Source organism: Sceloporus occidentalis, unplaced genomic scaffold (assembly GCF_023333645.1).
Source record: "Sceloporus occidentalis isolate IW3139 unplaced genomic scaffold, rSceOcc1.0.p SCAF_43, whole genome shotgun sequence".
NCBI lineage: Eukaryota > Metazoa > Chordata > Lepidosauria > Squamata > Phrynosomatidae > Sceloporus > Sceloporus occidentalis.
Window position 1 is genome coordinate 2,712,825 of NW_028317023.1, and position 23,309 is coordinate 2,736,133.

At 40.7% G+C, this 23,309-nt stretch overlaps 1 protein-coding gene across 1 annotated transcript; it reads right to left on the reverse strand.

The window, feature by feature from the left end:
• Positions 1 to 1,460: 1,460 nt before the first annotated feature.
• LOC149289676 (myeloperoxidase-like) lies at positions 1,461 to 22,003 on the reverse strand. Its single transcript, XM_089490219.1, has 14 exons — positions 21,795 to 22,003; positions 18,178 to 18,237; positions 10,951 to 11,024; positions 10,521 to 10,614; positions 10,158 to 10,333; positions 8,783 to 8,903; positions 7,355 to 7,484; positions 6,194 to 6,400; positions 5,350 to 5,665; positions 4,987 to 5,147; positions 3,147 to 3,399; positions 2,648 to 2,818; positions 2,111 to 2,348; positions 1,461 to 1,671 (listed from the first exon to the last, which is right to left on the reverse strand). The coding sequence occupies exons 1-14, from the start codon at positions 22,001 to 22,003 to the stop codon at positions 1,461 to 1,463; spliced, it is 2,421 nt and encodes an 806-aa protein (XP_089346345.1).
• Between the last annotated feature and the right edge of the window lie 1,306 nt (positions 22,004 to 23,309).

Sequence of the window (23,309 nt, forward strand, 5' to 3'; positions counted from 1 at the left end):
TGTCACATACAATGTAGGGAAGTGATTATCATTATTATTATTATATTATTTATTTTTACACGTCCAACATATTTCATACACAGTGGGCCACGTAAGTGCTGTGCCAATGCACCATGTGACCCAAACGCTCATTCACACTTCATGCACAATACTGGAAAATCTGAAAAATGTCCAAGACCCTCAACTACTGTAGTAGGATAAAGTATGGACAATTAGAATTGATATATGATGACACATCCGTAATTTATTTGAAATCTCAGAAGGGTATCCACCATTTTACATCTGTCAAGCGGGCATTAAATGTAATATCATTTATCAAAATATTAGGAATGAACATGTTGCATACATCTCTTTGTAAAAACTATGTATTATCTATCATAATAGTCACTGATCCACTCCCAAACATACATAGAAACTTGTAGTCCAAATAACTGAGTAGGCATTGTGAGCAGGTGCTGCTGAGTAACAGTATCATTCTTCAGATTTCCACTGCCCCTAATGGTGATAATCTGGAATTGGAAAGTAGAAAGTTAAAAGAATCAGGCATGTCGAATAATAATAAACCAAAGTCCTGCAGAATCATCCTAGGGCCTTTATACTGTAGAACAATTAGAGAGCTCTCTTTTTTACTACATAAAGTTAAGGATTTAAATATATGTCCCCAATATAGTAGAACTAGTTTCATGGTTCATGACTACTTCCATGGCTAGACTGTCCATAAAGCAGTTCTGGGAGTCAGAAGGAAGAGGCACCTAGCTGTAGTCCCACCTTCTTATGCTATTTTTTGTCCATTTTTTTATTATTTTACATATATCTTGCATAATGCACCACTCATTTTTTGCTTCTGCTTTATTTATTAATGTTCTAGCCTCTTCTTCAAAACTTTTTACATTTTTGGCGGTAGGAGGTATGCCATTTTGTTCATGCTGAGGGAATAACGTGGTTTAAATCTAGGTGGTTAAAACCTTAGAAAACCCCATTCATTCTGTTGAATTCACTATTTTATTAAGTACAACAAGTACATATAACTACAATATTTCTAACACTCAACTCTGTTTCTGTACATTATTTATACCCACAGGTGAATGTTCTTGTATATTGCCTAATTAATTGAGAATTTTGCTAGTTCTTTATGTATCTTGAATGTGTACACCGTGCCTAAATTGTAGTCCAGGTATTATTTAGAAACAGCTACCATGCTTTTTTGAAATTGTAATCATCATAGACATAAATCAGACATACATTTTGAAGCAATAGTATCGGCAACACCTTTGGCAATATCTACCAGCATTTATCTATACTGCCATTCCCATTATTAGATTAATTGTAATGTTGCCAATTTTATTTCACTGATATGTACTAAAAACTGATAATATTAACTAGTCCTTGAGACATATCCAATGTATTAGGCAACTTGGTTCACTGTAGAAATATATATTACAATCAACAGTTGCCAGAACCTACCAGTTCCTCTTTAACTTCCATGGACTCAGGTCTAGCGCAGGTATTTTGGAGCATTTCACAAAATCTCGAGGGTAGTCGTTCCCCATAAAGACATTTCGAGGGACCTCTTTAATATTCGTGTTGTCACAGATAACGCGTGCCAGAGTCACCTGCTCTATTGATTTTTTCTGAGCAGTGGTGAACACTGAGGGGTTTTCATAGAAGAATCTGCATACAAGAAAAACACAATTTTAAGTTAAGATTGCATACAACAAAAAGATTGTCGATTTTTCCCTACTGATGCAATAAATTAACAAACCATTTAAAAACTCTATTGTGAGTCATGTAGAACTGCAATCTCTTTTGTCTGTACTAAGTAAATACCATATTTGCTCGATTATAAGACGACCCCCCAAATCTGAATATTAATTTAGGAAAAAAAGAAAAAGCCTGAATATAAGACGATCCTATAGGAAAAAAGTTACCAGTAAATGTTAATTCATCTAATCTATTTTTTTTTTTATAAAAGCTGTGATTGAGAGAAAATGATTGAGCTGCGGGGGATCTGGATCTTAGTCGTCTCATAGTCAGACCTATTTGAGGTCTGATTATAAGACGACCCCGATTATAAGACGATAAATATAATCGAGCAAATACGGTATTATACCTGTCTCCATCCCGGGCTCTGCGGAACTGGTTCCCAATTAGACACGTGAGTAGCTTGCCAACTCTTCCACCAGGAACCAGGGGTTCAGCAACCCCTCCAACCCAGATGTCAATGTTTTCAGGCGTCCCATAGAGTTTTATGAATTTCTGAGCCAGTTCCCTGTTACGCAGCACAAAAGCCAGCTCATTCAGATTGCGAGGTGCAGATAAACCACAGAACCTCCTCCATGCGTTGTATCCTAGGGGCCAGAAGAGGCAACATTATAATATTACCACACAACAAAGACTTAATGTACTAGATACCCCTATTCAAGAGGCTCCAAAATAATTCATTTAATGAAACAGTGAACTTTGCAGCTACTGTAAATGATTGTCAAATTGAAATACAATGACTTCTGCCCTGCATATAGCATAATCTTTATTCAAAAAATGTGAGATCAAGAATGGTTGTTAAAGGCTGAACTAAATGTTAAAAAATACTAATACAGAGGAATAGTTTGTTTAAAAAACATTTCTAAATGAATCTCCTAGATGTTACCTGGCAAACCATGATCTCGGCCTCTTTGCATGTTTATAGCTGTTAGATCAAGTCCAATGCGCTTAATAAACTCAAAGAGGTGTTCTCTCAACTCATCAACCACCAACTGGTTCTGACGGTTCAGTTTGGCTCGGTTTGCAATCATACCCCGGAGTAGAGGATCAATTCCCCCTGTTTGAAACAAATCCAAAAATATTATAAGAATGAAGTACATGAAATTGTTACTGCATTTTCTGCTCATAAGCTTTTCCACTGCTCATAAAACAGTGTTACAGTATATTATTGTGGATAGAATGCAAAGACTAATTAGAAATATATACTGTATTCAAAGCTCTACGTTTACATTTATAATCCCATTTTAGGTGTTCCATTTGTAATTTACATGTTTCAAAAAGGTTGCATTACTAAGGCTGTTTCTAAATGTGAATCTATGCTTCACTCCCCTTAATTCATAATTTGACAGCAAAGATGTTAAAGTGCAGTTACAAGATCAAGTTACCTTGTGTCACCACCCTCCAACTGCCAAAGAATGTCTTGTGAAGTGGTACTTGAGGTTCTGGCATATAAGGTTGATACCCATCACCTAGCCTGTAAATGAAGGGCTGTATCAGGGTGTGTCCCATGCGGAAGGCAATAGTGAATACATTGGACACTGTTGGATCCACATTCTGACTATAAGATTTATATGGAGGTAGGACTCTTTTTGTATCGGATCCCAGGAGTAAAGGAAGCCAATCGTTGTATGTAATTTTCTGCAAAAAAAATAGTTATTACTTATGATGCATAAATAAGGATCTATAATAGTGACTGTGATATAGTGGTGGGTGAAAAGCAGGGGTGAACTTAAAACATACGTTGGCACTCCCTCTAACATCATATCCTTACACCATATGGTAACACATACCCACTCACACTAACACCTTATCTTAACACTCTCCAACACGATGCTGTAACATGCACACATCCTTTAAAACATACTCACTCCAATTATTATTATTGTTTTATATAGCGCCATTATATTCATCATATTCATATACAAGTAGACAGGACATAACAAGTAGTATATAGCAGAACAATTTGACCTACAGAAACAACAGGTCTCAAATGAGGAGAAAGACAGTGATGGAGCAGAGGGAATAGGTTGAAAAGTGCAAGTTAGGGAGAGTAAGAAGCCTACCCCACAAACCTTTCTTTCGTCATGTCTGGAAGTGTGAGTGAGGTGGAGGAGAGGCAGTGTTACAAGAGGTTAGCCAGGTTTCAGTCAAAGCAAGAAGGTGCAGGGAACGATAGGTGACGTGGTCATATTAGTCTGTTACACACAGAACATGTTTTCCAGAAAGCAAAGGTAAAAGGAGGGTAGGAGGAGTGGCAGGGTATATGTATAAGATTATTAAGGTTTCTGGAAAGTTGAATGGCAGAGGACAGGGAAAGGAAGGCCCACGATTTGGGGAGACAGCTGCTGAATGTCGAAAAAGAGAGAGTGATAGAAGATAGGACTTCCTTTTTAGTCTCCTTCTTGCACTCCTTGGTAAACTCCTATTCACTGGCACACAGATGGAAAGTTACGTGTGACTCCAAAGTCAGATCGGATATAAGGGATGGCTGAGGTATTTACCAATTGATTAATCACCCCGCAATAAAATCAAAGACATATTGGGAGAATGGGGAGAATGGCCCCGTATTGTCCCACCAGCCTTGTCATGATGTATCAGAAGCACTGGATGTGACATCACATCAAAAGCTTCTGATACAGCTAAATTGGACCTATGTGGCCTCACAGACGGTTCCAGATAAAAATGAGCCGGTGAGGTGGGATATTATGAACTCCCTCGCCTGGCCCCCACTGCACCCATCTTAGCATGCCCCTGATGGAAAGTATATAAGCTCTGCAAGTCAAATAAAAGCATGGCTTATGAGACTTTCAAGTTATGTTACGGGTCCCTAGGGTACAGTATCTGGAGAACCTAGTGGTGCTCCAACAGCCAGGAATTTAACCATATGCTGAAGCTTCTACAGGAGTGTTTAAAAAGGACCAGTCATTTCCTATTCAGTCTCTCACATTGTTAAGTTGATGTTGATATTAAGTTGAGAAGCGAGAAAACCACCTCAACCTTAGAGAGCAAATTGTATGTTTAGCTAGCACCCAGAAAGACTAAGCATTATTTTGTTTCTGTCCTATTTTACATGCTGATTCTACCAAAGTATTAAAGTAAATGAAAATGCTTGAACTTAACTGTCCTGTGCTTAATTTTGACCCATTGACGAGAGCAGTTTTTTAAGTAATTTTATCACAGATGACAAAATAATAATGATTATGTGACAAAATGTTTGAACCACACCTGTAAGATGCCACCAACAATCTTCCGAGTTTCTTGATACAGAGTCTCTCCCGACCAAGTTGGGTTTAACTTGTGCAGCTGAGCCGCTATGCGGTTGTGCTCCCGCACAAAAAGTGTGTGGAAAGCTGTTAAACCAGGCTGTTCACTGACCCGATTGTCACCTAGAAAAAAATGCAAGTTTAATCATACCATTAAAATGTAAAAAAAAGTATAAACTACAATAGAAAATATGGGTTTCCTGGATAGCATGAAAATGCATGTATCAGGATAAGATGCAGGAAAAATGACTCTTCAGTCTCTGACAAATGTAATTAGTAAATACTTTTGGGTTGCAATAGATATGTATATATCACCCACAATCACCTGCAAAGAAGCAAGGGATTCCAGCCGATGAATTTGTTGTGATACACAAATCTCCGCTAACTGTATCAAAAGGCAAGAAGGTAAGTCCATTGTCAGTGAAGTTCTCATTAATGGCCATAAGACCCAGCTGGTTAGTGTTGTTGCGCAGTTTTTCAGCAAGTGGTACGTCACTGCCATAAACTTGACTTCCATCAATGAAGGATGTGAGCACATTGATCTGCTCACGTACTGGAGACTGAAGGTTGCAGACTGGAGCAGAACGGAACAGTGGGATGCAGTCACTCTGATTCGTAATCCGAGGGTCATTTGGAGGAATCTTCAAACATGCAAAGACATGAGTGACAAGTAGTGATTAATGTGCCATGGGCAATGCTATATATAAAATATTGCCTACCGAGGTGTCATTCCATTGTTTTTAAAGTTTCTTCCTTACAATTGCCCCAATTTCTGCCCTAATGACCTGAACACCTAATCCTGACCCTCCAGGTTTTCAAAAATCACCGACACCCAGGAAAGTCATGTATCCATTGGCTTGGTGAAGATAGTGGGAGTTGAAATATCACAACCATTGTAAGATTACCTACCCCTGTCTATTTAAATAAGTCTAAAAAATTATAAATAATATAGTTGCATTTAAGCATCGAGGAGAAAGCTTTGGCACTTCTGTGACTTTAGGTGGAAGGAACAGAAAATACAGAGATTACAGAAACCATTCAATTTGTAGCAGAAAAACAGCACCAAAAAAGATAAAACAGAAGTATTTCACGAATAAACCAAGACATTCAACATAAATCTGATATGCTAAACATATAAAAGAACAGCTGAAATTACTAGATAATGTTACCTTCAAAGGGAAGCAAGGGTTTTCACGGGCACAGCTGGTGTCACAGTCAACACCTTTAAGGAAAGTTGACCTTGCAGGGCTTGCTGCAGCAAGATCCAGGTCATGGTCTAAAAATTGTCCCCACTGCATGAACATGAGGGCCCTGCCTTCATCCAAAGTCAAATCTTCCGTAGGAAAACGGACAATCTCATTGGATACCGCACGAGCCTGAAAAAAAACAATAAAAGTTGTGTTTGAATAAAAATCTGTAACTCCAATGTACTCCAATACTGCCTACAACTACTTGAGTCCCTTTGTTCTTAACAACACAGTGATTTACTTGTTTGTGTAATACTTTAAATTACAGACTTAAATACTTACAGGTAAATGAATGCTTATATGTACCAGATATAAATACATTGTGTCATAAGAGTTATTAAAAGTAGTTTTGCTTTTATTTATTTTATACTGCAAGAATTCTTAGACTCAATAATATAAAAGATAAACCGTTTTGCAAGAGGTGTATAACCATAAACTGGATAAGGATTGTGACGGAAGCCTCCATCACTGGGACCACTGGAGAAGCCTGACTGCCAGCCTCCTCCCTATTGACTATGGGCAAGGCTTCTGTGGCTACCCCCAGCAGTATCATCTCATCACTGGCTGAGGGGATTATCTCCAGCAGACAGCCAGGATCTGCCACCAGGGAGTGAACACCATTCTTTCAGTTTAATGTTGTATTAATGTTGTTAATCTCGTTACTGCCCCTGTTGTCTCGGGGAGGCAGATTAAGGGGGCAGTTTGTGTCCCAATATCTTGTTTTATGTAAATATGTGTTTTTATGGATATATCCAGTCCTGTGTGTGAGAAATAAATCAGTCTTCGTTTGGTTTTACCCTACACTGAGTCTCGGCTAGTGACTGGGGAACAGGGGAAAGTGTGGTGTCCCAGGCTAAGGGAGCACAAGACAGCGGAGGTAGTCGGTCGGACTAGCCAGCTCCGTGACAGGGATCTGTCAAAATAAGCGCGCCTTGAAGGAGTCAGCAGCATAGATTTCTTCTCTCACAGCCCTTGTAAGCAAGCTTTTATGTTAAAGGATAAAAAAAACCATTTCTATTTGATAAACAGTAGCAATGAAAAGTTCTATATGAGTTAATATATGTAAGAGTCTGGTATGTTTACCAGGGGAAGGGAAAATCCATTGAAAGCCTTATTTTCCGTCCAGCCACGTGGAAGAGAAAAACCATCTTCATACTGAGCTGGCAGCAAGCGTATATAGCCTATGTTGGATGCTCCAAGTCGGGGATTCTTCCTATAAATATACAATTACAAATGGCTGTCATGCTGGAAGTATTCATCTCTTTTTATTACATAACGATATAAGATACAACCTTGGGTTGCTGCATTTTTGTGTGTAAGCCATAAATGATGGGAGAGGTGAGTGTAAGAGAGAGGAGCACCAGGTATAGCTCCAGAAGGAAGGGACACACATAAGAAAGGTGGTTGAAGTAGAGGTAAGGCATTGCAGGCAGACCTGGCTCTATTGCAAACAATGTTGTGTGATACAGCATCAATACGCTATGGTGAGTGAATTACAAGGATATGTGTTGCGTTGTGTGAAAGATGAACAATGTAGGAAAGTATTATGTTAGGTGATATCGAGACTAAATCATTGATTTAAGGCGGATGCTGTATGTGTGAACAAAATAGGTATTTACTAATACTATGAGTATTAGTTGCATTTTCACTCCCTACTATGAACTGAATTTATGTGTGTGCATGAGAGTGTTGATTTGGTAACCTGCTTAGTAGGAGAAGGTTGTAACCTTTAGCCCAGCCAAGTGGCCACTAGCCCTTGCTGCCCCAGTATACACGCACTCATGTGCACACAAACTCTCATTCGCACTCTCTGCCCCGCTCACCCACAGACTGTCGCTCACACACTAATACCTTAACCTATTTACACGCAGTACAAGCTACCACACAGCCAGTTAGGGGTCATGTCGTTAATGTGGACTCCATATGGGGTTGACCCCCCCCCCAGATCAGCCTGCCCCTGCTACCTAAGAGCTCTATTACATCTTAATCTGGCTGTGAACAAGGTATATCAATAGACCATTGCCCCTGGATTATTTTAATTTTCAGATGTGGGGCACTTCTTAATGCCCCTTGGTGTGTTTTATCTGTGTTTACGCATAGAGGGGGTTTTAGGAAGCACTTAGACACCCTTTTTAATTACTTTTTTTGCCCTTGGCTATTCTTACCCACACATCTGTATGTTGCCAGTCCTCCCTGGCTTGATTTCCACGTAATGTCTTCTAAGATCATTCCCTTAACTGATGGGTTTTCATGTTAAATAATAATAACTAAAGTGTACTTCTCCAATATAAACGTGTATAATAAATCTCCTCTGTCTATAGGGAAAACATTAGCTATCTTACTATCCAGGCAAAATGATGTTTATGTGTCCTTTCCCACCCCATTATACTGTTTCTGTTAGTATTTCTATTAACAAATATCATAGATTTGATATTTATATATAGGCTATTTCCATGTAACAGAATAAATATAACATAACTTTTTCAAGTATAATATAATATTATTACCCACCTGTTATTACACTCCCCGGTGATGGTACGATAGGGGCTGTCTGTACAAGCCTTCGGAATATACTGTGAAGCGCAGCCCGTTAGTTGAGACAGAATTTCCATCTGTTTTTCTGTCAGCAAATCTAAACGAAAACACATTTAAATTTTATATTTCTGCATTATTCATTACATTTAAACATTTACCTATATCTATTATTATTATGTATTGTTTTATATAGTGCCATTATATTCTGTAGTGCTGTACAATGGGTATTGTTCTACTTTACAATGTTGGAATATAAATACCGATTCTTACAATATGTCTATATGTGCCAGGCTATAGAATACATTATGTGTCACTTGTGTTTTTAAACCAGCTCAACACTCCATAGAAATTGTGAATATGAATAAATGGTTTATTAGCAAGGTAGTGTCTTTTACCCTAATGCAGTACTTATCTTTACTTACCTAACATATATGTTTAATAGACACAAACTAGAGGTCACTGCTGGATGAGCCTTGTGTACTAGTGGAGTGTTTTTTATTTTTCAGCTACCCTAAATAGTGTGTTTTATGGATTTCTGTATACTGTAAATATGCTATAACGATGATACTAAATGAGTACAGAGTATTGGATAGTTTAGAAATGGGATTTGATAGTGGTTCTTGAAATAAATTGTAAATAAAAGGTAGGTGGTAAAGAGAACACAGCTATGCTTATATAGAACACATTAAATACCTTATAAATATTCAATAATATAGTTATAATACACAGAAATATACATAATACACAGAATTACATCAAAATGAAATGATATGTTGCATACATACTGTGACTCACTGATAACCACCTGCAAGGGCAACATCTGAGGTTTATTACAAATATTTTATTAAAAACCTGTTGTCATTTTAAATGCCGGAAAGACATTCACGCACAACTTTAAGGGAAAATAAGCCTAACCCTAACCCATTAAATATCCCGGGATCTCTTAAACTGCCATTGTGTTTAGCAACATCGGCTAAATGGCTCTGTAATCCCAGGTAGTGTCAGAGGCGTAGTCTGGAAGCAGTCTGTGCCAACAATGCACTTAGTCGTCTGCCCCAAGTTAATGCTCACCATAACATCTGCCTGCATAATGTAGTTTCTCTACAACTGGAGAAAATGCGCCCTGCATCCCTGCATACGTGTTGAAGGACTGTGGTAGGATTGGCAGTTGACATCTTCAATAACTAAAGGCACTTATACAACGTATCATGCAGGTAAGTTTAACATAACTGTGAAATACACATTTTCCAAAACAAATTCCTGAAATTAGAGCAGTTGAAGTAATTGCTCACTAATCATTAATTACTTGGTTTAACACTGGAAATGTTTGCAAATTAGATATAATTGGTACCTGTGATATTAAAAGGTCTATGAATGAAGTTCTTAACCTTCTCAGTCAGGAGCTGGAGTGTGACACCCAAGTAATCTGCGGCTCTGATGGCATTTCTGCTCCCAGCCACAGGCTGCTTGAAATAAGCCATGAGGTCAGCGGGATTCACCGTCTTCTTACTAACACGTCCCTTTAAACTGAAAAAAGAAACAGACAATGTGTTACAGTCTGCAGCAGACAATGTTCTGTTTGACAGTCAAAACACAAGTCAAATATAAGTTGAGCAGTTACCAAACAGTATATAATGAGTTCATTGGGGTTACCCAACCAAACATTCCACCCCAAACCACCAACAATCAAAAAAAGTTAAAACCAGTATAATACCTGTCACGTGTATGCTTGTAGGCCTTGTCCACCAGCTGTTTTGCCTCATTGGCACAGTCATTAATAAGAGCTCCATCAATGTTGCCAACCTCACCTTTTAAAGAAAATAATTTAGATGCAAAATGTTCGTTTTCATGTTAACAATGTCCATCTAGCTCATCCGAAGAAAAATGGAAAAACAGTGTATTTTGTTTGAAGTCTAAACGTTATGTGTAAAAGACGGTTCTGGTGCAACGTTTGTGTAAAGTGGTCTTCTCATCATAGCAAACTAATTGAGTCATCCACGGGAACTTTCTATTGTTTAATATAACGATAAGACAATGTCAAACTTTGTACCGGAATCCCTGTTGTACGCATAAATGATATGCTTTTATCAATGTCTTTCGCTATATGATTTGTGTTATTTTTAAATACATAAAAATGAATTCACCTTGGGAAGTGGTATCCACAAAAATCAGTAGCAGAAGTCCAAGACTAATGAGTCGACAGGCCATATTGTAGGATCTGTGGAGTAATAGACAAGTTAAGCCATTTCTTATAAAGCGTTATCAGCGTAGGTACAGTTTCAGCATCACTCACCTGGCCGGTCCTTTCTGACATAACACACCCACGGTAACTGCTGTGGCTTTATAGCGAGTTGAAGCCCTCAAGGAGGATGGCACTTTTAGTAGGAGGGAATATCTGGTGGGTACATTCACGAGGATTGGTCTGCCACTGGTTGAGGTGGACATGTTTCAACTTAAAGGAAATGTCTGTGTATTTGCTGATGAGTCATTTGTTATAGGAGATAACATAACTGAAAGTGGCAGAATATGTCAATGTTACACAAAGATGTAATAAAATCCATGTATAAGTAAAGCATGTTTATGACAACTGATTGTGTTTAGAGATACAATAATTAACTAACCTCTGTCTTCAAAAGTGGCGGAAATTTATTTTCCAAATAATAAAAACAAGTGAGAGTTGAATGTTTAATATATCTGACGTCACTATGGATTATGAAGGACTAACCTAGGTGAGATTCTTCTGCAAGTAGGCCTTACATAAAGCAAGAGATGGTTAGCAGATCAAAATTCGTAATAAAGTCAGAGAATATATATATATATATATATATATATATAGTCTTTGTTTACCAGTATTTCAAGAGAACCCTAAATCTTATCAACACATAACGCAAAATAAAAATGAAAAAATACAGCACACATTTCAGTAAGATTTAAGTGTAATAGGACAACTAAGTGCAACCTCATTCAATGTAAAAAATGTAAGCTCGAAAGAGCCTCCCCCATATCAGTATGTTTTAAAATGTTTTAATGTTATTGTTAATTTTGTATATTGTCAATTTGAATGTTATTGTTAATTTTTACTATCTCCTATTTTAGTGGTGCTATGGAGTCTGCTGGCGTTCTATGAATACAGTTTAATATCATATAAATTATATATATATATAATATTTAATTATATATAATATTAAATAAATCAACACACTTCAGGTACTATGTATGTGGTGTATAGGAAACTCTTGCACTATTTTATGTATAAGTTGACCATTTATTCTACACATTAGGTTGTAAGAGTTAAGACTGCTGATAGTTGCTGGCTTAGTTTTGTTGTGTTTTCTTACAACAAAGGTAGTTGTAAACAAACTTCAAGGAGGACCAATGTGTTTACCCTGTATCTTACAACAAATATAAATGATGAATACGATTTAGGTCAAAGTAAATATAGTTTGATTTTCCATGTGCTTACTTCCTTTTACAGTTCCAGAGACCTTACATACACTTTCTGATTATTATCTTACAGGTTTTTAGAACGGTAATTCAAATACAGTTTTAAGGAAGCATAAAGTAGGTGTTTTGTTTAAGTACACATTGAGTAATTCCACAGGAGGATAATTTTTGTTCCTTTTCCTTGTCAGATTTAAACAAATCAATATTCTTGCAAGAATATCTCAACTTTGGTTTCAGTCAAATATTCAATACAATCAGTGGCGGATCTACCGGGGTCGCAGGGGTCGCGACTGCGACCGGGCCCCGGCGGCAGGGGGGCCCAAGCCAAGGGGCCGCCCGAAATCTTTTTTAAGTTTTTATTTTTTTTTTTTAAATAAGGCAGGGGCGTCCAACATGCGGCCCGCGGGCCAAATGCGGCCCGCAAGACCTCGAGGTGCTGCCCGCGTAAGATCGGCAGCCAGGGCAACCGATCTTACACGAGCCGCACCTCAAGCCCTGCTACTTACTTGTGGGAGGGTCTTCTGGACAGCACAGAGGAAGCGGAGTTCACGTGACATCCTACTTCCTCTGTGCTTTAGCAGAGAAGGCAGAGGGAGGCCGCGCCCCCTGCTGAAGTCTGTGAGCGGCATCGAAGGGAGCTGCAGTGCAGGTAAGGGGGTGGGGAGGGTGTTTGAATGAGTGTGTGTGATTGAGGGAATGAATCTGTGAATTAATGATTATATGAATAAATGAGTGTGTGTGTGTGATAGCATGGATGTGTAAGTGCTGGAACCTAGGCATGATGGGACTGTGATTGCTGTTAGCAATCACACTCCTATCATGCCAAGTCAGCCAGTACATGCTGAAACCTGGCCAGCTGCCCCCCTTGTGTAGTGATGCTGCCAGCAGTATGGGGTCTGCACTTACAGCCACCCTGTACCAGCATGTACTGGCCAGGGGCGTAACTAGACGCCTCAGGGCCCGGGTGCGAGAATCTGTTAAGGGGCCCCCCACCCCCTCACCCCCCCCAAAAAAACATGATTTTTACCCAACAATTTTTTTTCAACAAATTCAATTTACATATTGAATCATATCTGTAAAAAAATCAAAGAAAAAGGGGCGCATGTACAAAGGGCATAATCCAGGGGTGTCCAAGTTTTTTCTGCAGTGGGCCACTTCATCAGAATTGTATACGTGCGAGGGCCGCACTCATTTTTCACTGTGACAAAAAATATGGCCTTTAATAAAATATGCAGATTAAAATAAAGTAAAATGACACAAAACCTTTACTCTTCCTCTCACTGATTTCTGGGCCTTGAAAGTTTTGCGACTACAAATTCAGGATTCCCTAGATTTATTCTAGGGATGAACTAAAATGAAAATTCTGGACCAAAACATTCAGGGTTCACTTAGCCAAAACTGAAAATGACCCCCACCTTTAAAAATAATAATAAAAACTCACATGTTTAATAAAAGTAGGTAACACACAATTGGACAAAATTAGCAATATGACTTGGCATGATAGGAGTGTGATTGCTAACAGCAATCACACTCCTATCATACCCAGGCAACCAGTAAATGCTGGTACCTAGGCATGATGGGACTGTGCTCGCTGTGATTGCTGTTAGCAATCACACTCCTATCATGCCAAGTCAGCCAGTACATGCTGGTACAGGGTGGCTGTAAGTGATGTGCAGACCCCATACTGCTGGCAGTATCACTACACAAGGGGGGCAGCTAGCTAGGTTTCAGCATGTACTGGCTGACTTGGCATGATAGGAGTGTGATTGCTAACAGTAGTCACAGTCCCATCATGCCTAGGTTCCAGCACTTACACATCCATCCAGTAAATGCTGGAACCTAGGCATGATGGGACTCTGATTGCTATTAGCAATCACACTCCTATCATGCCAAGTCAGCCAATACACACTGGTACAGGATGGCTATAAGTGATGTGCAGACCCCATACTGCTGGCAGCATCAATACACAAGGGGGGCAGCTAGCCAGGTTTCAGCATGTACTGGCTGACTTGGCATGATAGGAGTGTGATTGCTAACAGCAATCACAGTCCCATCATGCCTAGGTTCCAGCACTTACACATCCATCCAGTAAATGCTGGAACCTAGGCATTATGGGACTGTGATTGCTGTTAGCAATCACACTCCTATCATGCCAAGTCAGCCAGTACATGCTGGTACAGGGTGGCTGTAAGTGCAGACCCCATACTGCTGGCAGCATCACTACACAAGGGGGGCAGCTGGCCAGGTTTCAGCATGTACTGGCTGACTTGGCATGATAGGAGTGTGATTGCTAACAGCAATCACAGTCCCATCATGCCTAGGTTCCAGCACTTACACATCCATGCTATCACACACACACACTCATTTATTCATATAATCATTAATTCACAGATTCATTCCCTCAATCACACACACTCATTCAAACACCCTCCCCACCCCCTTACCTGCACTGCAGCTCCCTTCGATGCCCCTCACAGACTTCAGCAGGGGGCGCGGCCTCCCTCTGCCTTCTCTGCTAAAGCACAGAGGAAGTAGGATGTCACGTGAACTCCGCTTCCTCTGTGCTGTCCAGAAGACCCTCCCACAAGTAAGTAGCAGGGCTTGAGGTGCGGCTCGTGTAAGATCGGTTGCCCTGGCTGCCGATCTTACGCGGGCAGCACCTCGAGGTCTTGCGGGCCGCATGTTGGACACCCCTGCCTTATTTAAAAAAAAAAAAAAAAAAAAAACTTAAAAAAGATTTCGGGCGGCCCCTTGGCTTGGGCCCCCCTGCCGCCGGGGCCCGGTCGCAGTCGCGACCCCTGCGACCCCGGTAGATCCGCCACTGGTACTGGCTGACTTGGCATGATAGGAGTGTGATTGCTAACAGCAATCACAGTCCCATAATGCCTAGGTTCCAGCATTTACTGGATGGATGTGTAAGTGCTGGAACCTAGGCATGATGGGACTGTGATTGCTGTTAGCAATCACACTCCTATCATGCCAAGTCAGCCAGTGCATGCTGAAACCTGGCTAGCTGCCCCCCTTGTGTATTGATGCTGCCAGCAGTATGGGGTCTGCACATCACTTACAGCCATCCTGTACCAGTGTGTATTGGCTGACTTGGCATGATAGGAGTGTGATTGCTAATAGCAATCAGAGTCCCATCATGCCTAGGTTCCAGCATTTACTGGATGGATGTGTAAGTGCTGGAACCTAGGCATGATGGGACTGTGACTACTGTTAGCAATCACACTCCTATCATGCCAAGTCAGCCAGTACATGCTGAAACCTAGCTAGCTGCCCCCCTTGTGTAGTGATACTGCCAGCAGTATGGGGTCTGCACATCACTTACAGCCACCCTGTACCAGCATGTACTGGCTGACTTGGCATGATAGGAGTGTGATTGCTAACAGCGAGCACAGTCCCATCATGCCTAGGTACCAGCATTTACTGGTTGCCTGGGTATGATAGGAGTGTGATTGCTGTTAGCAATCACACTCCTATCATGCCAAGTCATATTGCTAATTTTGTCCAATTGTGTGTTACCTACTTTTATTAAACATGTGAGTTTTTATTATTATTTTTAAAGGTGGGGGTCATTTTCAGTTTTGGCTAAGTGAACCCTGAATGTTTTGGTCCAGAATTTTCATTTTAGTTCATCCCTAGAATAAATCTAGGGAATCCTGAATTTGTAGTCGCAAAACTTTCAAGGCCCAGAAATCAGTGAGAGGAAGAGTAAAGGTTTTGTGTCATTTTACTTTATTTTAATCTGCATATTTTATTAAAGGCCATATTTTTTGTCACAGTGAAAAATGAGTGCGGCCCGCGCACGTATACAATTCTGATGAAGTGGCCCACTGCAGAAAAAACGTGGACACCCCTGGATTATGCCCTTTGTACATGCTCCCCTTTTTCTTTGATTTTTTTACAGATATGATTCAATATGTAAATTGAATTTGTTGAATTAGTTGAAAAAAAATTGTTGGGTAAAAATCATGTTTTTTGGTGGGGGGTGAGGGGGTGAGGGGGCCCTTAACAGATTCTCGCACCCGGGCCCTGAGGCGTCTAGTTACGCCCCTGAATACAATCGAGGAAAGGAATGCACAGTTCTAATTTTATATATTTGATTTGTTTCATTCAAGCAGCAACATGTAGACAAATATTTGTTGTAGAACTCCTATGATGACCTGGTAGCCCCCTAAAATAAAAGCAGTGTGATCGTTTTGATTGGCTTATGAGAATAGAGAGAGTGTGTCCCAATTCCTATCATTACTCTGAAGTCCATGTCAGCATGGGCTACTTCGAATCAAGTCCTCCAATTGGGGGAGAGGATGTTACCGTAAGCGTCATAATTTTGCCCTAAATTAAACTATGCAATATAATATAATATTAGAAGTGCCGCCATTTGACGGAAGTTCCCGCCAGGTTATGCGGACAAATATAGAAGATTGCAGATTGAAAATAGAAGACATTTGAGAAGGAAAACAATCAAAGATAAAAGATGAAGAAGAAGATGCGGAAGCGCAAGTGGTTGGCAGAGAAGGAAGGGAAACATTTAGGGTGTGAGAGAGTAAGAGTGAATGTGGGCACTGGGTAACAAATTTAGTTCCCGAGTTTAAAATGCCGCAGATTTTTTGGCCAAAACGGAATGGGCATAGAACATACCATGAAAATGAATAGTCCAAAAACAAACTGAAAAACTTGAATAGTTTTTGTTCCATTTGCACATGTGTATTATGCAGCAAACAAAATATGAGCCAGTTGTATGTTAATATATATCTTGTGGTAAGATGTCAGTAACAGCAGATTGCCAACTTCAGGTCCCGAGACGCCTTGGCGTGTGCTAAGACCAGGGGTCTTCAGGGCCCCGTGTTCAAATGTCAGAAAAGCATGTATGTACTTTATTATTAGACGTTGGTCAGTAAACTTTGATCCACTTCTACTCCCTAATTGCTCATGTAAGGTAAACATGCATGAAAACGAAAACTAGATTTTTTCAAGTCAACTGTGAAAAAATCAAGCTAGGTTAAGGTGAAAATAGAGTATTGTGGGACACGTTGGGAAGACCAAAAGATGTCCCCTAACTGATGTCCACGCCATGCTGTGGGACCAATGTATTATGCAAATTGATGGCATTTGCAGCACAGACCACAAAACAAATTTCCCACATGGCCACCTCAATCTATCAAGGTTTGCTTAGGCCCAAACCCCTTATTATCTCAAGATACATTATTGTTCTTTTAAACGTCTTACCCTTACATAAATAACTATCCAGAGGTTACATAAATGTCTTATTAAAACTCCTATAATCACACCACTTGAAGCAAAGGTATCCTTTTTTTGTCATTGGAAATTTTGGAAACTATGATGTGAGGTCACTGGTTCTGTCTTTCACAAACATTATTCTTTCACAAACATTATTCAGTCCAAGGTCAAAATCACAGGAAATGAGAATTAGTACAATCAGAATGAACAGCAAAAGAGCACAATAATAAAGCAATGGTAAATTGGCAGAAAAGTCTAACACATGTACTGAGCTAAAGAAGGAAAAGGAGTTGTATAGAGGAAAAACAAAATAAATGCACAACACGTGAAATCCCCAAGAGACCTGTTTCAACCACTGGTCATGATGGATTGTGCTGCATGGATGGCGAGTGTGGTACTGACTGATGCTTTTTTGAGATATGTGTGGATATTACACACATACTGTATCTATGTGTGGATATTACACACATACTGTATCTATGTGTGGATATTACACACATACTGTATCTATGTGTCCCGGAAAAAGAAAAAAATATATAAATTGTGCGGGTTACTTAAATGTATATTCATTTCCTCATTTACAGATACTAACCATTTACAGATACTCATTCACTCATTGACAGATACTCATTCATTTCCTCTATCATGCATACTCATTCATACCACCTCCCCCACCCCCTTACCTGAACTGCAGATCACTCTTCTGCAGGAGCCGCTGTACCCCTCTGCGTTCTTCTCTTGTACTACCCGGGAAAGCAGGAACAGAAAGGAGTCAAGTCACGTGACTCCACTGGTTTCATGCTTGTCCTGTGTGGAACAAGAGACGCTGCTCGCACAGCGAGCAACGCGCAGGGAAGTGGCATGGCCTCTGTGGAAGTGATCGCGGGGGGTGTGACCCCTGCGATCACGGTTAATGCTGGCTTTTGTCCCGCATTAAAGACAGCCATGGCATCGGCCACTCGGCCGGCAGTTTTATTAACATTTATTAACATTCATTAAATTTACAATGTGGGGCTAGCTGGGGGCAATACACAAGGGTGTGGGCGCATTAGGGTGACTGCATTGGCCATGTTTTCCACACATATAGCTTTAACATTCTGCTGACCAGCCCAGATAAAATGCTGCCCTGCAGTATGGGGGATTTATAGAATCATAGAAGGAACAAACTAGTCAGACATTCATCCCCCATACTGCAGGCAGCATTTTATCTATGCTGTCGGCATAAATACACAAGGGTAGCAACTGGGGCCAATACACAAAAGGGAGCAAAAACACTAAAAGGGGGGTCAACAACAAAGCAGTGTGGAAAATACTTTTTTTTTATTATTGTTGTAGCTTAGCCCGTCTGGTGGGTGTCAGAGCCTGTCCTGGTGTGTGTGTTTGGGTATCGGTGTGGCAGAGCCTGTCCTGGTGTTTGTGTTTGGGTGTCGGTGATGCAAAGCCTGTCCTGGTGTGTGTGTTTGGGTGTCGGTGTGGCAAAGCCCGTCCTGGTGTGTGTGTGTTTGGTTGTCAGTGTGGCAGAGCCTGTCCTGGTGTGTGTGTGTTTGGCTGTTGGTGTGGCAGAGTCTGTCCTGGTGTGTGTGTTTGGGTGTCGGTGTGGCAGAGCCTGTCCTGGTGTGTGTGTTTGGTGCGGCAGAGCCTGTACTGGTGTGTGTGTGTTTGGGTGTCGGTGTGGCAGAGCCTGTCCTGGTTTGTATTTGATCATCTGTTTCCTGGCACTTACTGTCTTTAGGAATAAATTGAAGTATAGTCACTTTAAAGGACAACATTTTGTAGGCCCAGAAATCAGTGAGCAGAAAAGGTTTTGTGTTATTTAATCTATTTCAATCTGCATGTTTTAATTAAAAAAGGATTAGTTGTGTCAAATTGTGGCTTCAGGCGTCCCGTGTATGTTGACTTTTTTTTGTGTGTGTACTGTCGTACTTCTGATCCCATCACATCACATCAATATGTTTTAGAAAATCAGGAAAAGATGGGCATGGATGGTGGGCTGATTCGGTGGCGCAATGGGCCACTTGACTAGACTTGCCCCCCAGGCCGTAGGCCACCAGCCCTCCCTGCGTAACACACATTTCAAATAAGTTTTGTAAACTTTTTACAACTTCTATCTTATTACGTATGTACCTAACTAACTAGTGAAGCTAGGTACAGGAACAGTGCTTTACTTTAATTCATATTATAGCTGCATCCTTTAAATGGTTGTAGTGTTTCCCATGCCAAGGCATGGCAGGATTCTGTAGAATTAGCCCCATGTGCATTTGTCCCTTTCCCCTTCCTCCAGCTATCTTCCATGCAGGAAATGTGTTTAGCCAAATGCACATGAAATACTTACCTTCAGTCAGCCCCACCACTGTCTCTGAGAATGCTGTGGATATGTACAGAAAAACTCTCCCAGTCATTTCAATGGGAGTGCTCTCCTTGCCAAACTTTAGAGGAAGAGAGTGGGAGAGGTAAGTGGTTCTTCATTAATATGCATTCCCCTTCAACAAGGCTGTCAACGACAGTAAACTTTCCCTTTAAGGCACTTAAAAAAACTTTTATGAGCTCATCAGAGAAGAATTATTATCACACCTAACAGGAACACTTGGCAAGTATGCATCTCTGCTATCAGAATTTCTATTGGTTTTAGTGTAACTTGTAGCAATAAACGTGAGTAGTTGGTATATATATATATAACTATTTGCATTTTATATCAATAAAAGGAAGTCTTGGTGTCCCTACTAAAGGTGGTGTTATATATATATATATATATATATATAACTATTTGCATTTTATATCAATAAAAGTGGCACGTCTGAAACCGAGATACACCTTGAACAATCGGGAAAACCTACGTACACTGACATCTGTATTGATTTCCTTATGATGGTTGCATCCGGCAATAACATTTCTTAGCCTTCATAAATTTAAATATGGCAAATTTATATTGTAAACCATTTCATTTAACATTACCACAATGTTACCGAGGGCTGAACAGGTTCTTTCAGGACCAAAGGCGGCTTTAGTTTTTAGTGGCACTAAGCAAACATATTGAGGGGCCCCATCCTAAACTAAAATAAAAAAAAAAAATTATAAATACATACAAAAATAAAACTACAGAATTCAATACCTATCCTGTGTTGGTGCCCCTTTTACCAATGTTTGCACTAGCCAGCTGCTTAAACACCAAGACTTCCTACAAATGTTTAGGTGCATGCAGTTAAACTATGTAGAAATATACATGCCAATATACATTACTAAGCCTTTAGGTTTACCTTGAGTACTCAGACTCTTAAACATCAACATAGCAAGTTGCGTAACTACAGGGGCCGGGGTGACCCCTGTGACCACTTGTTCCTTTGTCCTTGTACCAATTCAAATTTGTTCAGAAAGGGCCCTCCTGGCCTGGAGCGCTCTGGTCCAGGTCAGAAGGGCCCTTTCTAAACTATTTTATACCGGCACTGGGAGACAGAGCTGCAGGTGTGGCTCATCAGCCACTCCTATATATATTGGGACCGGGGGCAAGTGGAGGTTCGCCTGGAGAGGTTGTCCTTAGTCTGCCCTCCAGCTTGTCTAGCTGTCTGCTCTCTTCAGTGCTCTGGATATTGGTAATCCATCTGGGGAGGAATTACCTGGGTACCATACCGGTTTGGGGCCTGGGGATTCAATTAAGCAGGATCTGGTTTGTTTTATAGTTTTTGATAGATCGGAGGTGTTTGGAGATGTGTGTGTATGTGTGTGTGTGACCAAAAGGATTAGATTGAATAAACAGGTGTCTAAATAAGTTTTGGGGATTCGAAGGCTGTCGGTCCATCACATCCTCGGAAGGAACACAGCTGTTTATTTGCAAAGTGACGGGGTACACTTAACTAATGTGGGTATCAATCTGGTGTTGGTCTGCCATGGTGTTCTTGAAGGGGCACTCCTACTAATTTTAGGCATAAAACAGCGAGACTGGAGGTGGGGTGTGACCTTGCCAACCAGGGTTGGTTCAGGACTTGATGGGAAACAAAGGGATAATGTGGCTATCTCTCCCGTAACCTCTGGTAATGGTAATGGATAATGTTTGTGCCCACTGAGCCAAAGGCCGGATAGTAGTTAGCACTAATTGGTGGTAAGACCAGGATTTGATGGTTGGCAAGGAGTTCTTCTAGATTGTTTTATTTTATATAATATCAATATGTTTACATGTTCATTGAACAACTTATATTATTGGTGAATTTAATAAATGCTTTGGCCTGTTTTTACCTAGGAAGTCATATGTCTCAGTTATTTAAATAAGGGGGTGAGTTTAGGTTACGGATACACGACACCCACTAACTTCACACTACACTGTTTCTGTGTCCACCAAGGCACATCTATATTGCTGTGTGAGTCAGGATCTACACAACGCATTACTCTTGATTCACCTTTCTTCGGTCTGACGTTGCTTCGCATTACTGCTGTAACATACATATCAACAGCCTTGTAAATAGGATAGAGTGCCTCCTGGCATATATCTTGGTGTCTACATTTGGATGCTACTGTCATGCTTTACCCAGGCTGCGGAGCTGCATGTCTTTTGTTTCCTTGTCTTGCTGTGGTCCATTTCTGGATTTCTGTAAGTTCTGTCCTGAACCTCTGATTCCTTGATTCTAGTTCTGCTCCTTGCTTCAGCTTTGTTTTCTTTATAAGGTGTTCCCCACCCATGTGTTCTGTTTGTCTCAGTCTGCAGGTATGTCTCTCTGATATGTGTATAGATTCAATGTTCAGTCTATTCGTACCCCTGTAAGCAGGCTTTAGCGTTAGGACCCACCGTCATTGGAGTACTTTGGTGTAGTGGTGGGCTAAGCATACTATGGCCATAAGGTGTGACGGAATCTCCAATAGTTATCATACAGTCCTAGGCTAAGTCCTGTATTTATGTGTGTCAGTCTGTGATGTAACCTGTGGGGCGCCCTGTCTTGTCGTGTATCACCGGTAGAGAGGTGTCCTGTCGTGTAACCCCCGGTAGAGGGGTGTCCTGTCTCGTAACCCCCGGTAGAGGGGTGTCCTGTCTCGTAACCCCCGGCAGAGGGGTGTCCTGTCTTGTAGCCCCCGATAGAGGGGTGTCCTGTCTTGTAACCCCCGGTAGAGGGGTGTCCTGTCTTGTAACCCCCGGTAGAGGGGTGTCTTGTCTTGTAACCCCGGTAGAGAGGTGTCTTGTCTTGTAACCCCGGTAGAGGGGTGTCCTGTCCTGTTCATGTCAGATCTTGAGTCTGGTCCTGCTCCTTGCTCGCCATGTTTCTCCTGTACTCTGCTTAGCTTCCCTACTCTCAGCCTGCAGCATCCTGCACATGATTCCAGTGCTATGTCTCATGCCTGCTCCAGGGTGCCTACAGGATATCTCCAAGTTCAGTTCTGTTCTGTCATCATCTGCTGCTATGTCAGGGTGCTGGTATGTGGCTGCACAACCCTAGATGCCCACCGGGTGAGTGCAGTCGCCCTGCACCAGGCCCTGTCCAACTCTGCTCCTGCACCGTAACTCCTGCACACAATCTTTGGACGCTCTGGGTCTTTGCAGTCGTCTGTATGGACCCAGTTCCATGGTTTTTTATTGTATATTTATTGTGATTTTAAACAGTGCACTCTTATTTAGTTTAGTGTATTTTATTATTATTTGATTTATTTAATTATATGTGTATTTATAATGTATTTATTGCACCCCTCTGCTTTTATAGTAGTGTGTGTGCTGTAGAGTCAGTATGTGTTGTTGTGTATGTGTATAAGAGTGTGGTGTTAGTGTGTGCGAGTGTATGATGAGTTGTTTGTGTGTTACTGTATGACATTATTGTGTGTGTGTCAGCATATAGTGTTA